This window comes from Chanos chanos, chromosome 10, assembly GCF_902362185.1.
Source record: "Chanos chanos chromosome 10, fChaCha1.1, whole genome shotgun sequence".
Lineage (NCBI taxonomy): Eukaryota > Metazoa > Chordata > Actinopteri > Gonorynchiformes > Chanidae > Chanos > Chanos chanos.
In genome coordinates this window covers 13314278-13336037 of record NC_044504.1, presented here as the reverse complement: position 1 = coordinate 13336037, position 21760 = coordinate 13314278, and the positions used below count along the sequence as shown (strand labels likewise).

General features: G+C 38.2%; 1 protein-coding gene across 1 annotated transcript in view; it reads left to right on the top strand.

The window, feature by feature from the left end:
* Positions 1-21760, top strand: part of kif6 (kinesin family member 6) — a 72083-nt gene that overhangs the window by 49283 nt on the left and 1040 nt on the right. Inside the window, exons 14-20 of the mRNA XM_030787370.1 lie at positions 1905-2007; positions 2714-2769; positions 11427-11477; positions 12288-12372; positions 12487-12651; positions 14320-14364; positions 15013-15140. Coding sequence (XP_030643230.1) covers positions 1905-2007; positions 2714-2769; positions 11427-11477; positions 12288-12372; positions 12487-12651; positions 14320-14364; positions 15013-15140 — 633 coding nt within the window. The remainder of the gene's footprint in view (positions 1-1904; positions 2008-2713; positions 2770-11426; positions 11478-12287; positions 12373-12486; positions 12652-14319; positions 14365-15012; positions 15141-21760) is intronic.

The window sequence follows — 21760 nt, the reverse complement described above, 5'->3', positions numbered from 1 at the left end:
AGCCCAGTATGTGGTGTAGATGCCTGGACATTATACAAGACCAAGTTTATGGCTATGGCAGGATCTAATTTAGTTTCATCCTGTTAACTTTTTCAGCCTGTACTATTCTATTTGGAATCAAATATACTTTTAACTGGGTGTTAATTCTGGCAAGATATTTTCTCAAATGATGTTCCAATGCTAGTTGAATCTCTTTTCCATTAAAAATATCAGCTGTAGAGGAGCTTAGCCTACAGCAGCAAGTTCTCGAGGAGTAAGAAGCTAGTCAAAATAATAATCATCATCCTCATGAAACACAGCTAGTAAAGACTGTTATTGTCACAGACACAGTCACTAATGTTCTCACTAACACTTAGGGGTTGCAGGACTCTGTAGTAAAAAGTGCAGTAGGCGCTTTAGGAAATATAATTCAGTGTGTTCAACCTTATTCCTTGAAATGATGCAGGAAATCCATCTTTCTATTTTTTATTTTGTGCTTATGCTGATGCTTTGCTATTGGCAACTCCATTATCTTGCCTCCAGCAAACCAATGACATTTAGCCTTTTATTTAACCAGGGAAAGGTCGTGGTACACTCATTTTCAAGGCTACTGTTCTGGGGTAAAGTGCCAAGGACACAGGCTGCCATGTTTCAGCACCTCGGGAGCAATTTGAGGTTAAGTGCCTCACTGAAAGGCACAACAACAGAGGTCATTTGCCTAACTAATATGATGCCTTGTGAACTGTGTTTGAGATGAGCAGTACATTTGGATCACTGAGTAGACATTTTCAGTTACACACAGATGTTTGGGGGTTTTTTTTGTTTGTTTTTTTGGAACGTTAACTTGAATACAACCTAGTGCAGCCAAAACTCTGAATGCAGTCAGCCTCAATTCCATCAAAACTATTATCCTATGCTTTCTCTCCTTCTCTCTCTCTCTCTCTTTTTCTCTCTCTCTTAGTGTTTCACTCAAGAGCCTGATGGAATGTGTTTTGTCACAGCCTGTTATATAACCACTGATCTTCATGTTGCCATGTGGTGTCCATTTTACAGTCATTCACAGATGTAGATGAGCAAAACCAAAAGTCTCTTTTCTTCTTTAGTTCAGTTGTGTGGACTTGTTTCCTCTAGTGGTGAGTAGTGTATTGCTTGATGCTGTTGAAAAAATATTTTATCAGATCACTCCAAAATGATTATTACGTTATTACACTCCAAAAGTTGCCTTTGATTTCCTTAAGACTCGGTTGAAATGTTTGAGAGTTGACCTCACAGAGGCCAGACTGCAGAGTAGCGCTGGAATTCTTTTAATGCTGACAGATGATTTTGGTTTGACTTCCACAGGTACACGGGTGGTAAGGGCATCAGACTTGTCTGCTGGGATGATATTTAACCCCTAAATTTTCTCACACATACTGTCATGATTTCCCATCTGTCAAGGGCATCAGTTATGATCTCTCAAAGGGAAAAAAATTAAGAAACATATCCACAGATGTGGTGACTTCATTCTGTGTGGCACCTTATCACCCAAACAGTCCATCAGTCAAAATAAATGGTTATCTTATTGCATCACACTGTCCAGTTACCGTAACCATACTGTAATCAACACCTGGTGAATGATCATTAAATTTAAGGAGTTTTTTGCATCAGGTATAGCAACTACAGTGTGACTGAGTCAGTGGAGTGGTCGTATACAGTAGAGTGTTATAAAGTTGGTCCTGAATTAAGGTGGTACTGACCCTGTGCTTTAAACTGAAAACTGAAAAAAAAAAAACCAAGAATGATCACCTATAGTGTTCGATAAATCACAGCATATTTTCCAAACTATCCAGAAACCATTGCAAAAATTTCTTTTTCCCCAAAGTACTCATTTTCAATATTGTTTGCTTTCCTTGGTCATCAAACATTTTCACTTGCTCCCTCCTCAGGTCCAGAGCTGTCCATAGGGCAACAGGAAGCATTTGAGATCTTCCAGAAAGATCACGAGAGTCGCTTGATCATTGAGGACAACAAGGCAATACTGAAACAGAGGTCAGTGGCCAAATGAGAACAGTAAAAGTAAGTTATGAGTGAGGAGCACATCTTGTGATATAAAGAGGTTAGAGTTTATCAGTGAGAGGTCTGGAGGAGAACCGTGTGTTAGTGAGGGATTTGGGGGGAAAGCTTGTGTCACTCGGAAGTTTTGGGCAGAGTCCTGTGCAAATCTGGGATTTTGTGGAAATCCTGTGCCAGTTAGGGATTTGGGGAAAATCCTATGCTAGTCAGGGGATTCAGGGAGGACCCTGTGACAAAATGTAACTGACAAATTTAACATGTGCATTTGTCACAATGGGACTCCCCAGGTCTAACCAAGTAAAGTGAGCAGGTGAGATTGCATAGACTTGAAGAGTTACTACAGATTGTTAATTCCAGTTTTTCCACTAGGTATTTGATTTGGATAAGAATAAAAATTGTTGTATCATTGTGATCCATGTTGATCCTCCATGTCACATATCTTTTGCCTTCTCCTCCTCATTAAACCTGCATACACAGATTGGAGTCCATTTAAAGACAAATGAACAAATCAGCTGACAACACATGGACTTCTTTAGACAATCAATGACTTTGTTTATGACATTATTCAAACTGAAACAGAACCTGGCAGAACCTAGGACAGAACTCAGGACAGTTGTATTCTGTGAAGGTTTGACATTTGAAAAACATTAAAAAATTAAAACTTTTTTTTTGTTTTTGTCAGATTTGGCGAAGCCAAGGCATTGGGAGAGCAGGTGAACCAGGCAAGGAGCAAAATCAGTAAGTCATCTTGTTGCATACACACTGTCAAATGGACCCAACGCATAAAGCTGTGTGTTCTCAGTCATTCCTCAGCATACACACAGACAGACTTGCCCCAAATGTATCAAACTGTGTCCGTTAAGTGTCTGCTGCAAGTACAACACTGAGTATATAGTGCCAGAGAGCAAATAGAATGTTAGTCCTATCTCACCTATAGTTTACACTCCACTACCTATGACAGAATAAACTGAGCCATAACATGATCTCTGTCATCATTATTATGCTGTCTTTGTTTAGTTACCCATTTACTACATGTCTAAAATCTTCACTCAGCGCATTCAGTTCGAGAAAAACGATAATGAACAGAGCCACACCTGGGTTCTGTCTTCCTCTTAACCCGTCGCTCAGCACATTCCAGGTCATTCTTTGGTACCGGTTTCCAGCCTTGCTTCCGGCCTGTGAGTGTTTTATAGGGAGAAGGCAGGCTGTTTTACAAGCTCCCTTAGTGCACGATCCTGCACTTTTCCACCTCTCCTGTGGAATCTCGTTTGCAGGTAGGCTTACGGATGCCAGACTACTCGCAGCCACCAGGCGCCAGACTACAACACAAACTTTTTTTTTTTTCCCTCAGTTAGTTTATCAAAAAGAATTGGCTTTTGCTGGTTCATTTCCTCACTGTTATTGGATTCATATATAAATATATATATATATATATATATATATATATATATATATATATATATACACAAACACACACACACACACACACACATATATATATATATGTGTGTGTGTATATATATATATATATATATATATATATATATATATATATATCATGTTTTGTACACTGATTAATCTTACATCGTAATAGCAGTGCTGATGCAGTGATTTATTTATTTATTTATTTTCTGGGGAGGGGGGCGGGGTGTCTCTGTTTATCTGAAACTAAGCCACCTTATTATATTTATGAGCGACCAGACATTACTTAGGCAAGATAAGTTTCGTTTGTTTGTTTGTTTGTTTGTTTGTTTGTTTTTGGTAAATCCTGACAGACCACTAGAGAGAGCGGTCAGTGATATCTCCATTTCTGTGATCCAGGAAAAGAAAATCTTCTCAGTGATGGTTCACCAAGTCACAGGGAGTTCACAAGATCTTGGTTTGTGCTCCCACTGTGATTAGTTGCACATCTGAAGGGCTTTCTTTTTAACACCCTGAACCACACAGCTGGCTCTCATAAAGACTGATGACCTGACTCAGAAGAGGCCAAGAAAGTGAAGAGTTTTAGCAGCTACTTCATATTCAGTACAGGAGCAGTCATGTGGCTCTAGTGAAAAGTTTCTTCATTTCTACTTAATAGCCTTTTAAGTTCAGCATTTCTTTATGTTTCCAGCTGTCTTAGGACAAGTGTAGCTCTTGTTTTGTGCAGTTGTCAGTTTAGCCAAATCTTTCTTAAAGCATTAATTAAATTGTTAATTTAAAAGTGGTTTCCACATGTCTCTATCAAATATAAACAGCTTTACTGCCTAGCTTTCAAAGACAGCTGTTAAGTTCCCAGCAGAATCAACATTTCTACAACCTGAGTTTTTCTCTGCATTTTCAGAGTTTGATTAAATGGAACACTGTTCCTTTCGTGACATGTCACTTAAAATGACATTCAGCCCTGATATGGTTATCAAAGCATAAAATTATATAGTTTATGCCAGTGACTTTAGCACTGTGCTTTGATGAGGACACAGCTGAGTTTGTCAGGAACTGTTCAAATGCTTCAAATAAATCAGTGAATGACATGCACTGATTTGGACAGGGCAGGGTACTTGTGATTTTGTGTCTTTGCACTGAATCCACTGAATTATTTTCCACTGTGAGAAAGAACACTGTTACAGGACTTTGGTACTGTCATTGTGATATAACTCCTAAAGCTTTGATTAGCAAGGAAATCTTAAAACAAAACCTAAAGAGATCACCTGTTTATGTCACCTTCTTATATTTTACATTCTTAGGGACTGATTTGGACATTGTTAGAGCATGGATTTTGGTGACTGGTGTGGTTGTGGAGTATGGACATTTTGTAATTTAACGTTTAGTAGTAAGCTTCACCTTTATTCAGGCTGTCTGATTCAAATTGTGGTACGTGCTGCAAACAGTGGCTACAGGACAGAGATGAGGCTCTGGGAATGCCTGGTCTCTGGCATGTGTTGTTCTTGGCCAACATTTTGGTTTGGAATACTATCCTGTTGGACTGCAGGCATTCCAAGCTCCTCTCTTGCTCTACCTGTAAGTAAAGGGGCAGATATATTTGACGGAGGGCTCGTGATGTATGGGTTCGCCTGGATGGGAGGTGAGGAACCGTCGAAAAGTAGCAGCATCCCCAATCGCCTTTCCAGATGTGTTGGAGGTTTGGATAACTGTCCCATATATGGCATCTGCTATCCTCTTTGCTCATCTCCACCATGCAACCCCCAATCCTGAACACCCACAACATACAGCCTCAGTAGTCACAGTCACGGGTCCTTTGTCCCACATCAGTAGATAAACTGTGAAGGTAGATGTGTAGAATATAAATCTTGCCAGCATACTTTGTAATTGTTGTCAGCTGGTATCCCTTTGTGTTCTTTTGTGGTTGTGGTGATGCTATAGAGAAGTAGTTTTGTTCAAGCATTGAATGAGGTGGTTATTAACCTCCTGTGCTTTGAGTCCTTGTCCTCACTTTCCAGATCATTATGGCTTTCAATATTTGCAGTCAGAGGTTTTGAAACCCAGGGCATTGTGATTTGTTATTGAAATTTTATATGTACATTTAGAGGAGGCTGAAAGGATGACATCGTTGGAAAATAGTGTTATTTTACCATCTCAGACTGATATTTTCCCTTCATCAAGACAAACCGTTTATGGAAATTAATTTCAGTGACAGATCTGATTATTGTGATCCATTCAATCTGCATGCCAGTTATTAAAGTAGAGATGTGAACCAACTGAATTATTCTCAGTTGTCCCAATACTTGTGGTTTTTCTTGTATTATTCTGGACCAGCGTGACTGTGGTATAGTAATCTGAAAAGAAGAGCATATTTGTGGGTGAGGTGGCGCCTCTCTGCTCACGTGTACCATCATTAGTGATGATTGGCATTAATATCAAACCAGGTCTGTCTTTGCCACAGTTTAAATTCGATATGTCATCTACCTGAGAAATCTGGGAAATGGTAATTTGTATATTTTTTGGTTAGGAGAAGTCATTGAACTGTCCTGACACTATTTTTATTGACCTGTTACAGAGCTCTGGAATAACTTTTTAGCAATCTTTATGGGAGACAAAAAGAAAACATACCTACTGTTTGGCACTAGATCTAGCCTCTTAAAATGCTTTCAAATGTCCATCCACAGAGGTGATCTGGTGGCTCTCTTCCAAATTGCAGGTATCATGTCCAGGCAGGATGATAATGCATGGAAAGCTTGGTTCTACTTGCAGTGCGAAATGTGCTTGTGAAGGCCAGAAAAAAACTGACCCAGGTCAAATGCCTTTTTAAATGAACTGAATCATTTGCACTCCCCCAATATCCTCAACTGATTCCATCTTCTGAAACCTTTCCATGTGTCACCCGAAATGAGGAAATGATGACAATTGTAAAGAGTATTTTGACCCCAAGCACCCTGTCCAGCTGTACACTGTCTGGAAAAAGTAATGAAATTGTTAAACTATGCATTCACAATAGTAAATACATTGAAAATGAACAGGAGAATCGAATCTTAGCTTACATATTATAGTTTTTGGAAAGTTTGTTTGTTTGAACTTGGAATTGAGCTTATAACTTGTAACTTAGAATTTAGAACTTGCTTGTTTAACAGCATATATTCTTTCTCTGATTAAACACCTCAAAATTAGGCATGTCAGGTTTGATTTAACTATAATCCAGAATCCTGTATCTCTTGTGCTTTTTTAAGGTTAAGTTGCTTTTATTCACACACATTCACTGGTATTTATTTGGACAAAACCAATGTGCTCATGTGGATAACGAACCTCTGTCAAATAAACCAGCATATACAAGAATGAACATTACTATAGCCAAGGTTTGCATTCTAAGCTCCAGCTGTATTTTAATGAGTTTGGACAGATTAATGCAAGTTGGTGAAAGCTTTGAACAGTCTGTGTAAAAAAAAAAAAATTCTGGTAACCCTTTGGCACATTCAACAGTCTGTGAGGTACGTAACTTGCCATGAGGGCTAATCATTTTTGAGGTTTTATTTTAATCAAATTTGGTTTGGTTTGATGTGGTTGCAGGTGACAAGGTATGTTTTGGGTTCACCCAGAGAAAGTAAACATTACAGTAAGTAAAGCTGACTGGATCAGCGTGTGTACCAACATTGTGTAAGAAATTACCTTAGTTTAATGTTTTAGATGATTAAAAGAAATGCCTTCATCATAGCATTAACCTGAGTTTCAAAGCTGAGTTCAGAGGCAAGAATGCTTTCAAGATTTCCTATCTTATAACCAAATATTTTGCATTTATATCAATGTAGTGCTTTAAAAAATGGTTGTACACATATTTGCAGATATTAGTTTGGAACACAGTTGATTTACTGGGGGAAATCCAATTCTTTATGTATACGTGAATGGCGTGCATGTTATTGGAACAGCAATCTGCTGTGGTGCTGTGGCTGCTCATATTTAACCTCCAACCCACAGGAATCTGGGAATACAAGACAAGACTTTGAGCTAGAAACCAGACAGTAATGAATATGGAATATTTCATGATGAAGTAAGAGGAACCGTACTTGGGTTTAAAATGTTCTGGTTGCATGGTGGGTCCAATCCTGGAAGACATAGAACCCTATAAAATGTGTTGGCACAGTCCATTAATAGACAACTGGACCACTGGGGAGGGGGGGGAGGGGTAGTCTAACTAAATATGCATTTGGAACAGGCAAATCCAGGAGAAGGGACTAATTATTCCTTATAATACAGTAAACTTGACAGAAAGTTCTGCTGATCATGTCTGCTATTGCTATAACCATCATTTAGTTAAGAGGAACAAATCATTGTGAAGTGCTGTTGTGTACCAAAATCTCTCTACACCTACCGCTTGTCAGACTTCTTTTTTAACTGCTTTGGCTATCCAGTCTCGCATTGTCAAATACTGGTATGCTCAAATGTAAAACAGGATGTCTCATTGGAACCCATGCCTCTCAACAATCCCACTTAATGCACTTCCCTGTACACACCGGGACATTTGTATTCATCAGTCAATGCTTCTGCCAACAGTAAAGCATAGTCCCACAGACTTTACTGCAGCTATATGTAGGCAATTATTGTAAGTCACACTGTAGTTTTCCAGTCTCTGTGTTTTTCAACTCCAGTCTGCTACCTGTCCCCGATGCTTTTTCATCCTGTCAGCCTTGGCTGGGTCAAACAGGGTTCAAACCACTCAATGGCCCTGCAAAGTGTTTCTAAATCCCCTTATTTTATGCGGTTTGTCATGGTCACACAGTTGATGCTGATCACCCAGAGGTTTGGTCAGACAACTGGATCAGATTGCTTTCCTCTATCTACTGGGAATACTCCATGCACACCATATCCTGTTGTTTGCAAATGGAAGATTGACCCGGCCATCTGTTTTAGAGCTGTTGAGCTGCTGCCATTAGTTAGCCTTAGCTGCTCATCTGATGGCTTCTTGATAGAGGTTAAAAAGGGCTTTTATCGATAGGTTTGCATGCACTCTTTGCTGTAAATTACACATTAGCTGTTACTGTTGTCTGCATCCAGCATGCATGTTTAGTCAGCATGCTTATCTTTGTATGACTTGCTCTTTACCAGAGCCTGGGTGAAAGATCTTTAAAGATGAAAATACTTGGTGTCCCTTATACCTATGTACCTTATTAGTATACTGCAACTGCCCTTATAGTGTAAGCTTTCTACCAACACATTGCATATACATATTTACAACATAGAACATATTTACACAACCAGTTTGAGCGAGCTATTTTGGTTTGGTAAGACATTTATGAATCTATGCTCTAATTGTTTACCAAAATAATTTGTAATTGTTCTTTATTTATTTAAAGTAATATATCTGTGTTTGTCATAATGAGATACTTGCCTCTTGCTTTGTTTGCTAAAATGACTTGTTATTTTATTGGAATCCATTTTGATTTTAAGTGCATGTCTGTAGTGTCTAGAGCCTTTGTGTGTTTTTGTGTTTGTGTGTGTGTGTCTGTGTGTGTGTGTGTGTGTGTTTTTAGGTCAGCAGAAGGGGTGGTTTTAATAAGCTACACATGAGGTGGCACTGATGGGTGCAAATAGTTTTCCAAAAGCATTAGCGTCAATATTTGTTGGTGAGACTAAATTAAAGAAACACAGTAATTTTAGAAGCATGTTTTCCTCATTCATGGAACTGTTGGTTGAAGTATGGCTTCCCAAGTAGTGGCAGATTCTGGATTTTAGACATGTCAGCAGAGTTTGTTATTACATGTTACATGTGTGCTAAATCTTACAAAAACACCAATGGCAAAAACATGCTTTACTTTCATATGTAGTTATTTCAAGTATACATGATTATTAGTGACACGTTGAGTAAAGTAGGTCACACTGAAACATGAGCATGACATTTGAAAATCACCAAGGGATGTATGAATCCATTGGCCAGAACGGAACTCACGTCTGTCAAAAAAGGGCCGGAGAGTGACTTTGATGGAGACCCATTCATTTCTAGTTGCTTCTGATAGTTAATTGCAAGTAGTTCTGTTTCGATTGCATTTAGCTATTTCTAAAGAATGTAATTATTCTATATACTGTGTATAGTAACCCTTTATTTATTTATTTTTTTCTAATGCATTTGTGCTTCTAGAAGAGGGACTTTTTCACACTTTCAAAGCTGTCTTCTGGTATAATATTTAGTAACATCCAATCTCATTATATCTAGTGGTAATTCCCTTTTAACTTATTTCTCCACCTGTCTCAAAAAAGTTTTATATCACTGACCGATGGAACACACATTCTGTTTTCAAAAAACAAGGCTCTCATAACTGAGAGCTTTGTATTGAATGAAACCATGCAATAAATCAGTGACCACAAGGTTTACATCACTGATAGTGTTGTACTATCCACAGTATAAACCTGTTTGAATACAATGGGGAAGGTTAGCATTCTGTTTGAGAAAAATATCTGCGACTGGCAGCCTGTTTGGGTACAAATGAGATTCATTTTGATTACCCCCCTGGACAATATGTCACTTTCACAGCAATCAAAACTTGGCATCCTTCACTGCACATGTTCACAGAAATCCCTATCACAGATATTCCCTTGTTACTGAGAAATGGGTCATAGAGACTCACTATGTTAAGGCCACTGAGGTTATAGACTCCTCCTCCCTCCTGTACTTACAAAAATATATGTTGTAGAAATATTGAAGGACCACTACAGAGAGAATAATAATCCAATAAGATTATTATTATTATTATTATTATTATTATTATTATTATTATTATTATTATTATTATTATTATTAATAGTAGTAGTAGTAGTAGTAGTAGTAGTAGTAGTATGGAAATTGTTATTACAATTATTCAGTAATTTGGAACAAACTATAGAAGGATAGCTGTAGAACTACTTTTTTTATTCTCAATTTTCCCCACGATTTGGAATGCCCAATTACCCATGATTTCTTTTAAACCTCCCCTTTGCACATCAGCTTACGAACACATGCTTTGTCTGGTACACCACCACCTTTATCCATTTACACTGTCTTTATCCATGCTTGTGAAGTATGAGCGGCATGACTCGCTCTACATGTGTGATGTATCCACATCTGTACATCTGACCCCCACAGATGTAGATGTGAGTACATGAAACAAGAGGGAGAGTGACCGTGGCTGACACCCCCACAACCAGTGGTTACCACCAGCCACTGTCTGGTTTCAGACCATGAGACCTGTCAACCTGGGGCAAAACTCTGCTGTGTAAGGTAGTGCCTTTACTGTGTACACTGCTCAGGACCTAGTGACATAATCAAGTGGAATGAGACATGACAGTAGACCTCAGCATTTCTGCTGTCTTATGAACAAACTAAAACCAAAAGGAAAGGGTGAGGGAACAGAGAGAGAGAGAGATTGAGGCAGTGACGAATGAGGAATAAACACATTTGCTGTTCCAGTGTTGTTAATGTATTTACAGAATTTGACTTCCCTCAGGTCCTCTGAAGCATGAAACTAGCCTCCTGTTCAGGGCTGGAGCAGCAGTGTGGACATACCACTGCCACTAAAACTACTCTCTACAGTGATGTACAGTCACGCAACATCTATGTTTTCAAGAACTGTCATAAATTGTTAGTGCTCTGCTGTGACAACCATGAAAAATGAGTGTGCAGTCCTCCAGTTTTTAATGTCTACACATATACACAGACCAATGTGTGGCACACAAACACACACAAATGTTACAAGCACGCACACAAACACTGATTCTATATTTACATGTGACATGAACTGTTTACATTGCTAATGCATAGCCTGCGCTGTTTTATACAAATTCCCACCCGCTGAAGATGTAATTTACCATTCCACAGTGCCAGCCACAATGAAATATCCCAGAACCAGAGTTCTTACCCTCTTTCCTTCTCTCTCTCTCTCTCTCTCTCTCTCTCTCTCTCTCTCTCTCTCTCATTCTCTCTTTCTTTCTGATTGTAGATGAACTAAAGAAACAGCTCGAGATGCGCAGGATGCAGATTGCAGCACAAGGCTGGTTGATTTCATACTATATTTTCACAAGTCACCTCATCCATTCACCGTGAGAAGCCTGGCAGTGTCTGAATCTGTCTGTCAGTGAATAACTGAAGTCAGTGGAGACTGTATTGCATTGAGTAAACCTTCAGGCACTTTTGTCTTGTGTCTTTCCATTGAATAAAATTATGCATTCCATACACAGTAAGTCTCAGGTTTTCCAGAATTACATGCATGTCATACCTCCATCTCTACGATACTGTTTTCTGGCCAGTCGTAACTTTGCCTGCTCAACTAGCTTTTTGTCTGATGATCATGTTCACCTGCTCCCTGCTCATTGTCTCATTAAGTCACAAGTATATATATTTCTTGGTTTTCCTCAGTCAGTCATAAAATCTCTCACGACCTGGGTGTACTAAGCCATAATATCCCTTGTTAGCATTCCTGTTTCTAGTGAGCATTCCTGTTATAATGTTTAGACCTTTGCTTGTTTATCGTCGTTGATTTCCTGATCTGCCCCCAGTAGACTGACAGCTGTGTACCAAACTTGGCCTATGTAAGCGACTTGGACTTTGGATTAGGTTTTAAAATAAAGACTGCCCAGCACATGCATCCAATATCTATGAGTGTTTGTGACAAATTACCTATTTCAGTTTTTTTAATCCTGTGTTGATCATTTCAGGATTGATTGATTACATTAGAGTTTCCTAATTATTATTCTGTTGAAGTCAGCAAAACTCTATTAGTAAATACTGTCATATTGTCATAGGAAAAAAATCCATATTGTGCTGACTGTCTCTCTGAACTACTGGTCTCTCCTTCCTGTAGGTATGATGAGGGATGAGGTGAACTCTGAAGAACTGGACCCTGTGGAGGAAAGTCTCCGCAGTCAGATTCAGGAGGAAAAGAAAAAGTAAGTTTGTGTGTTCATATATGAATAGCATAAGTATCAGTCATCATTTCTGGAATTGTGTGTGTGTGAAATGCGTTTATGGCTTAACCACCCTCTGTTCACTCATCACCACAGTTACATAGCTACCTTTGAACGTCTTAAAGGGATGAAGACTGAGATTGAACATATACAGCTACTTCTGAAGAGGTCAAAGATCAAATTACAGAAGGACTTTGAGGACTGGTGGACCAAGAGGGTAACAAGTCTACAGGTGACATCTTTGTCAATTTTATTAAATATGTGCACATGAGTGTATGTGTTGCATGTTTATTGGATCTCGAATGACTGTTTACACTACGTGTTGGAATGAGAATGGAGAAGGGAGAGAAAGAGGGAACAGACTTCAAAGCAAAAAAGCATTGAATCTAAGATTTGTTGGAATAGAGACTACAGTCATTTCAAACAGGAGCAGTCAGATATGTTCTTCTTAGGGTAAACGGATATGCCTGTGAAGGCTTTCGCTTTATTCTGTGTGAAGTGTCAGATGATGAAAAACTTTCTTTAGCACACATGCCACAGAGAATCTTTTGAGAGATTTGTCCACTCTGAAAACAGATTCTCTTCATTTGGAGAGGGGGGTATGCAACCTAGATGTCATCGTGTTAGAGACAGGAACTTTGTGGCACATTATGGGTGTTTCTTAGTGGATTATAAAAAGTCTTAAAATAGCTGATGAACATTGTTAAATTGTGAGTCACAGAGAACTGTTTCTGTGAGCATGCTCTCTGAAAGCTGGTGTTAGTTACATGTCATTCCATTCAGATGGGCTCCATATTTCTTTATTTGTCACTGGCTGGTTATGCAACAACATCTGAGCGGCAGACAGTCAAAGCTTTGTTTTAATCTCATAAAGAAATGAGATTTAACGTATATGTGGACACAGTAGCAGCTATGTAATGCAACTGTATCCATAACAACTTATCTAATTATTTTCTAGTGACACTGTCATGTCTTTAATATATAAGCCTGATTCAAGTGTGCAAAAATGCGTTTACCGGAAACTTCTGAGGACTAGAGACCAGCCTGTTTACTTATGTCATGCAGCTCCTAATTCTGGTGCATTTATTATGTGTAATACATCATATGAAAAGTCATAGGGTTTAATGTGAATTCTTCCCTTTTTTCCACAGAATCCTGTGGAAGAAGTCAAAGAAGCTGATCAGATGCCAGATTTCTCCTCCAGACACTTATTCACCAGGTAACTCTTGCCCTCACTGTCAGACTAATGTACCTGGGCTGTGTCTCTGCTTCGTAGGAATAGCTACATTGTAACATCGCTAGATACTGTGCAATAGAACCGGCAGTAAAAAAGAAATTCCTCCTAAATCAAGGATGCTGATAAAGTCAAAAGTCATGCATAAAGTCAAAGATATTGATTTAAATCAGTAGATATCTCCCCTCAAAGGCTATCAAAATGTTGTAAATGACAGTTAGTCAGCACAAGATGAGTTGCTTCTTATAATACGATACAGGAACCTGTCTGGATTTTGTAAGATGCCAAGGCATGCTCATTCCAGAGGCAGAGGAGTTTTTTTTCCTATTAATTTGTTTATATTAATCCTGAGTAAAATGGAGTCTGACTCACTCAGTGGTAAGAGACAATTCATAACTCATCAAACTGAGTGGAGTTTGTCATCATCTCTATTTCTCCGGCATCTGTGCTTTGTCATCTGACCAAGAATGCCCCATTTGCTATGTTTTCAACTCATTTCTGCCATCTGGTGGAAATTCCAGATTATTGCATGTCAGTATTGACCGGCATGTTGAAAGCATTTAATAATACTGTCAATCTAAACACATCTGGCAAAATGTGATCTGGTTACCTGTTGCTACACATTTTGGGCAACTGATTGATTCATTAATTCATTGCATTCAATTTTAACTGTGTTTATATTCTCTGATTGACAGTGAACCCCCTGTGAAAGGAGACCAGGGTCAGTCCATACACCTAAGGTAAGCCTAGACTGTTGACGTTCCCTTTTTTTTCATTCATCTGTCTACATTATAACTCCTACAACTATAAACCACAAGTTCATCTGGAATCAGTAGTAGAAGTAATGTATATAGAAGTGATGTATTTTCAGCCCCCTTATACGTGAACAAACTTTGTGAACAGTAAGGATTCATCAATAATCCAATTCAACAAAATTCTGGGGATATGTGAAAAACATTTTTTTGCCTATTTTTAAATCTCTGCTTGCACAGCATGGCAATTTTTTGAAAATATCAACAATACATGTATTCTGCATCTTTTGTATGGGTGGCAAAATGATGGTGTGAAAGGATTTCATTCAATAAATGTACAGAAAAGCACCTCTGTGTGAATGGTGACAACAAAACAATAGCGTTTTTTAAATTCACTAATTCAAAATCTTTGATGGGCAGCTTAAACAAGATTAGCTCAAGCAACCTGTTAAGTCTGATGATCACAGCTCAGAAGCTTAAGATTTATTCTGAAAATCATTATCTAAGAAAACATATAAGGGGAACACCAATTTGTCACTCTCAAACTAACTTGATTAATAACTGCTGTGATTCTATGGCAGGATTCCACATGGTGAAATGCAGTTTAACACATGGCATCTTTTGTTGTTTGTATAGGCCTCTGACCCCCTCAGGCCCTCCCTACTCCTCTATCCCTCTGACTGGAGACCCAGAAACAGACGCAAACATACTCGCCTTCATACAAGCCAGACAGAACCTGCTCAATAGAACAGGTATGACACGCTGTGCAAACACACACATACATGGCTTGATGATGAGAACTTTTGTCATGATCCGAACAATGTTCTTCACCTTATTAGAATTTGTAGATTGAAGACTGTGAGCCAGTAAGGGTGGCAAAGACTTTCATTTGAGCCTTGTCACACATTTATTTATAGAAACTCACATGATTCAGAAAGAGTACATTCAGACTTTCACTTGCAGTGTACACAGCACAATAGTATAGAATATAGTAACCATAGTATAAAACAAGTACATGTCATATGAACTAAACATCTGAAAACCATTCAAAAGACAAAGCCAGTCAGTTTACATACATCAGAAAAGATCTCATACAGATTCTAACTAAATTATATGCTGTATCTTAAAATATCTCTTTTCATGATCTGAATACAACACCTTTTGGTTTGCAAAACTAAGCCGAAACACAAAAAAGGCAATAGAGAAACACTGGTGATAACTGGAGGTGATATTTACACTGACATAAGTTCGTAAAGTTCAGGTAAGCAGTAAACAGACGTCACTTGACGAGCTTGAGATCTTTTAAGGCTTAACCCTTTATTTCGTACAAAGTCCCTTACATTTTGTATCGTTCTTCTCTCCAGTGCAGGCTGCTCTAATAGCAGACAGTGGGCACATTCTGCCACTGTGGCCCGCCGCCCTGTTTGAATGTGTTTTTTAAAATGTTTCATAACCGCTGCTACCTCAGACTTCTTCCATGGTTTCCTCGGCTGTGAGTTAAATTTGGCCTTTTTCCTTGAAGACGGGTTCTCTTTTGAAACCGGCTTACAGCTACTGTCTGTTGAAAAGAGACAAGTGAAAGAGTGTGACAGTGTATATATATATATATATATATATATATATATATATATATATATATATATATATATATAGGTACCTGGCAAATTAAATCCCCATTGTTATGTACACAAGAGCTTTTGCTGTCTTGTTACCTAAGTTGGCTAACAGGTCATTCAACCATTACCTCTGAACACTAGTTACTAGAATTACAGTATAATTTCATTGTACAACCTCAATTTTTTTATGACTTAACTCTCTTAACTCTCAGTGTTTCAATGTTAACAACTGGTTTTGCAAAAAAAAAAAAAAATTACATATATATATATATATATATATGTGTGTGTGTGTGTGTGTGTGTGTGTGTACGTATATATATATATATATATATATATATATATATATATATATATATATATATATATATATATATATATATATATATATATATATATACACACACATATACATATATATTTCAGCTTCTTATATATTTTAATAGTCAAAACCAAAACAAGACATGATTCATTTGAACATTTCTGCCTTGGTTTCACAAAGTTAATTCCAGTCACTGGCTAGCTTAAATTAGGTAGCTAGCTGAAATACATGCTGAAAAATTTTCCATCCGAGTTTCATTCATAACTGAAAACTTCTGATACCCCTTACCCTGATTTTCAGGATTCTCCTTATCCTTGGGAGCAATAGATACATGACCTTCATCGCTTTTATTGTTCCCAATGTCCTCCTCTCCGCTGTCATCTCCATCGTCATCTTCACTGCCATCCATATCATCACTATCACCTTCATGAATTTTATCTGGAAAGCATGTTACAAAGGGCTACTATTATATATGTTAGTTAAGTGCAAAGATCATCAAGATGTCAAAACCATATTCTTGTTGAGCAATTAACAAATTAGAAATAAACATGAATTAATTGCCTGAGCACTCTACAATAAACTCAAAGCTTACGCATGACGGCTAAGCTGAATTTTACGGAAGTGATGTAATAGGGCAATCAGGTGCTTGTGTCAAACTAGCCAGACAATAATGACCAACTATTATCCTCTTAAAACATATTGAGTTTTGGTCCAACTCCCCCTAAAGTATAAATGTGCAATATCAAAAACGTACCACAGAGAGTGACGTCGTCGAGAGACTGCCCTATCAGGCTAGTCACACTTCCTCCCTCTATGGACAAAATGAGTTTACAGATTTTTGCCAACCGAGGTGCTGCCTCAGACAGTCTGTAGTAGTCCCTCTTAAGACTGATGTCATAGCCCAGGAACCCTGCCAGCAGCACCAGATCACTGTTCCTCAGACTGAGGACTTGTGAAAGAATAGAAACGTGCTTCTGGAATTCTTTGGATCTGAGGTGTTCCGGATTCTTTGCTCCACATTCTTTCACGAAAACCTTCAGTACATCTGGCCCCCAGTAGTGTTCATTACTGTTGGGCTTTGCAAACAAGGACTCATTGCTGTCACTTACTTCACACAGTGCTCTCTTGTCATTCAACAGGGTCAATGCCTTGACCATGTCTGGAGTTAATATGATTCTTAGTTTCTTGCCCATTTTCTCCAAAACTTCAATGCTGCTAAAATACTGACAAAGCTTTTTCTCAAATTCAGTCAGCTCAGTGGAATTTTTAGGGACCTCAGACTGTTTTCTCTCTCTGAAGTTTTGAAGACTCAACTTTGATACCTCTTGTTTGCATCCGCGATTGAACAAAGTGATCTGAGCTAAAGTTACTTTGCAGAGCTCTGTGTAACTCTGAGGTGTTGTTGTCTCCATTAGTACCTTCATTGCAGACTCAGCAGTTTTATCCAGGTGGTTGTGTAGAATCTGAACATCTTGTGTAAAGGTGAGTGGGGAAGGCTTGTTAGCAATCTTTGACATTGTCAAAGGTAGTTCTGCCCATTTATCCCTGAGGACGTTTAGGAACATTTCTGTTGACTTAAGCTTCTCTGTGTCTGTATCGTTCCTCAATCTTACAACAATCTCCTTGCATAACTTCAGCAAAGCATTTTTGATTTTGCATGCAACGGCTGGCATTTCAAAACAGTTCTTCTTAGCATCAAACCTTGCAACTTCTTTCACTGTTTCAATGACTTTGGGCAGATTGGCTGGTTGCATAGCATCCCACAGATTCTTTATAGATGACCTTTTGCGCAACACTAGCAGAAACTTTCCCACTGCTCTCAGGGTTTGCTGTATGTATGCATGCTTTTCTGCACTGGCATACTTGTTTATGAAGGCTTGGGCCAGCTGCAGAATACAATCATCTCCTCTTATGATGTGTGTAACCTCATCCTGATTCATACTGATTAGCAATTTCTTTACCTCCTCTGATATTTTCTGGTTTGTATAATTTGCCATTGCTGCCAAATCCAAACTCCCACTCCTCCCGTGCTGCTCTGTCTTCTGGTTCGGGTTCAACTTGCAGGATCTCACATGCTGTGCAAGATTTCCTCTAACGAAAGTTCCTTCACAATACAAGCAATTTTCCAAGTTGTTTGGAGAACTCTCACTGTCTGGTCTTCTTCGAGCCTTAAGCAAAACTCTATCCGTTTTTAAAAATCTAACACCATGTAGAAAGTGTCCTCTATTTTTGAGAATTTGCAAGATGTGCTTCCGTTCTTTCGATCTCTTTGGAAGTTTTAGAGCCACTGCAATTTCGTATTCTGTTCCCTTATGCAGCTCAAAGTGTCTTGCTAATTTAGTTACTGACTTTCCACAGACATAGCAGTAGTTTTGCTTACTGGTGCCAACAGAGGAATGCTCTGTCCCTGAAGGGGCAACATTTTTGGTTTTATCATTGTTATCTTCAGAAACCATATCTTCTTCATCTGAAGAAATGTCTGGAATCTTTTTATCATCCTGAGAGTCCAACATGTCTTTTTGATCCTAAGAGGACAGACAGACAGACAGACAATCTTGAAAAGTTTGTATTTATCCAGTCAGAAGTTTGTAATGTAACTGTCCACTACTTCCATCTCAGTAAAGAATTTACATGACTTCTTTTTCAAATAGAGACCATGAACTGAAAGAACACTGTCAATCTAGTTCATGTAAACAAAGTACAGGATTTCTATAATCTGGAAAAACAACAACAACAACAACAACAACAAAAAAACAGATGGACTCTCAAAACATGAGATGAGCAGACAATCAATGATTATGAAATATAGTAATTTTTTTTCTGATAATATAGGTAGAAGTCACAGATATTTCAGTATTATTTTTAATTAGTATAAATCCAAAAAAGTAATACATTAAACAATAAAGCAAAAATATGGCATTACACTGTATATTAACATAATTGTATAACTGCATGATAAAAAGAGCTGGATTGATTATTTGGACAGAGAAATTCAAAACATGTATTCAAAAGAAAGCAGGAAGAAGGTTCTCTGGTCCCTTTAATGCAAATTAATGATATTCCTAAAAGGAAACTTTGCTGGAGAGTGAAAGTCTAATCCTGCTGGTTTAGAAGATTCAGTCTGAATATTACTGCACATTTGTGACTCTTCTCCAAACTCTGTCTAAAGTGAAATGAAAATATGGATTATTCTGATTATCTAGTTAGTTATACGATTACACTGTACATAAATTAAGGAACATTTTCTCAAACTGCTGAAATAAAAAGGTAATCTCCTCATTTAACCACTCCTTTCAATTTGTCTGGCACGACAACAAGGCAGGCAAAACCTGTTATTAAATATTAAAGTTCCAGCCGCACATTTTCTTTGGCAGTTAGTCTAAATTGCATTCTCAAATCAAAAACACAGAGAACGATATGACATTGTAGAGAAAAGTACACTAGATTACTATTTGTTCTGAGGACTCAGGCTGAGATGGCTTGTCTCGACACGTCTGTGGATTTATTTCACAACTCTGACATAAAATAACAATAAACATATGTGTTTAATAATCACTTGTAATGACATGTCGGTTAAAGCTCAGATTCAGTCAACTTGCACTTCTTATTTAATCAGATACCTTCACTAGGAACTTATGACTGGGATAGGATACAGTCTTGCTTTACAGAAATGCATCTTTTAACTTGTATTCAGAGTCTGAATCCCAGCTATTCCAGTCTGGCTCTCTGTAACTGACAGTCCAAAGAGGCACAGCCAGCGGAGGTAAGAAGGAAAAATTTCACTTTCAAAATAGTGGTTCCTTCCTATGGTATCATGATTCATTTGATAAGTTAATCAAATGTCTTCTAACACTGTCCTTACAGCAGTATTCAGCTTTCTCTTGTGACCTAACAGAGAAATCCAGCATTTTAATGGCACTCAATCTGACAGGAGACATAAGTGGCCCATCCAGAAATAGCCAGACTGCACATCATGCCTATGTGTGAGTAACATGGCGATACAGACAGTGATACGTGATATAAATCAGTTGGGTCATCAAGCTCTCAAACACATTTTGGCTTTGGGTCACCTGCTCCACACAAACACACAATGACTTAAATGTTACCTGTTCAGTTATCACGAACTGGACTGATTTGTCCACAAGCCTTGTCTGGGCTCTCCCATCAGTCTGCTGAAACACAAACACAGACAGGCAGATTGGACTGATGCTTATCAAACTATTTTCAAGGACCGTGAATGCACAAAACCGCTACAAACATTTAGCCTTGAACCATTAAATTTATCTACCATCAAATGACCTCAAAACTGAAGTGGTGCCAATATAAGACTAATACAGTTAACTAACAGATATTTACCATGTTATTATGTGACATATAGTCCAGCTGATTAAACTGCTTTACACTGTGCTACCTGTATCTGTACTACCAAACACACTTTACCATTTATACCAGTAGTGCATTCATTTACATGAAAGGAAAATAATTTTCATGTTTACAAATGCAGGTGGTTAAGTGTTGGAAAACAGCTAGTGGGTTAAAAAAATACACAGGGTAGAACAAATGCTTCTATGCTACTTTAAACTTAACCTGTTCTGTTATCGGACAGTGAACTGATTTTTCAACACACATTGTCTAGGCCTTTTCAGTGGTTTGCTACAATGCAAACACAGACAAGCAGACTGGACAACAGCTGTTTGTTAAAATAATGTTTTCAAGATAGAGGTCTAAATCAGTTATTTACCATCTTACTACAAAACAGTAGTCACAGTGCAAACTTTAGGTAATACTGATCTGTAAACAAGCAATAATAGATATATTCACACATTTAACTGTCAAAGTAAAGGAAACAACAATATAAGGGATTGTTCACATTTGGCCTGCCTGGTCTCATTCAACCAAACTACTCCATTAGTGTGCTTTGTTTGAACAAGTGTAAAGACTGTCCACCCTGGTGCACACTAAATAACTGCACTAAGACCACGTGAGATGGTTGGTCTCAGTCTGCTTCCAGGCAAATCCTGGTGTGGTTCATTTGTAGAATGAGCACAATACAGACAAACAATGTGTAAGATGTAAGACGTGAAGCTACAGCTTTTGAGATTTTGAGGGTACTGGTACAGTCAAACACGCACACAAACTAAGCCATGATGAGTAGAGGGCAAACTTGGACCAACGAAGAGGCTGAAGTTACTTACAAGAACATCAGAAAACAGACTAAATCCTGACAAGATGCCCTTATAAGCTATTATGTTCTTCTCTATAGCTGGTAATAGCAGCTATGTTGCTCATTATTTTCCACTGCTACTGTGATTCGAATGTCCTTATTCTTTCTTGGCACAGATTTGTCAAAGTTATCATGGAAGGTTCAGATCTGTCAAGCCAGGGCTTCTTGGTGCATTTGTTGACAACTTCTGGTCCGATGGTAAATATCACTGTGAAGCCAAAGTGA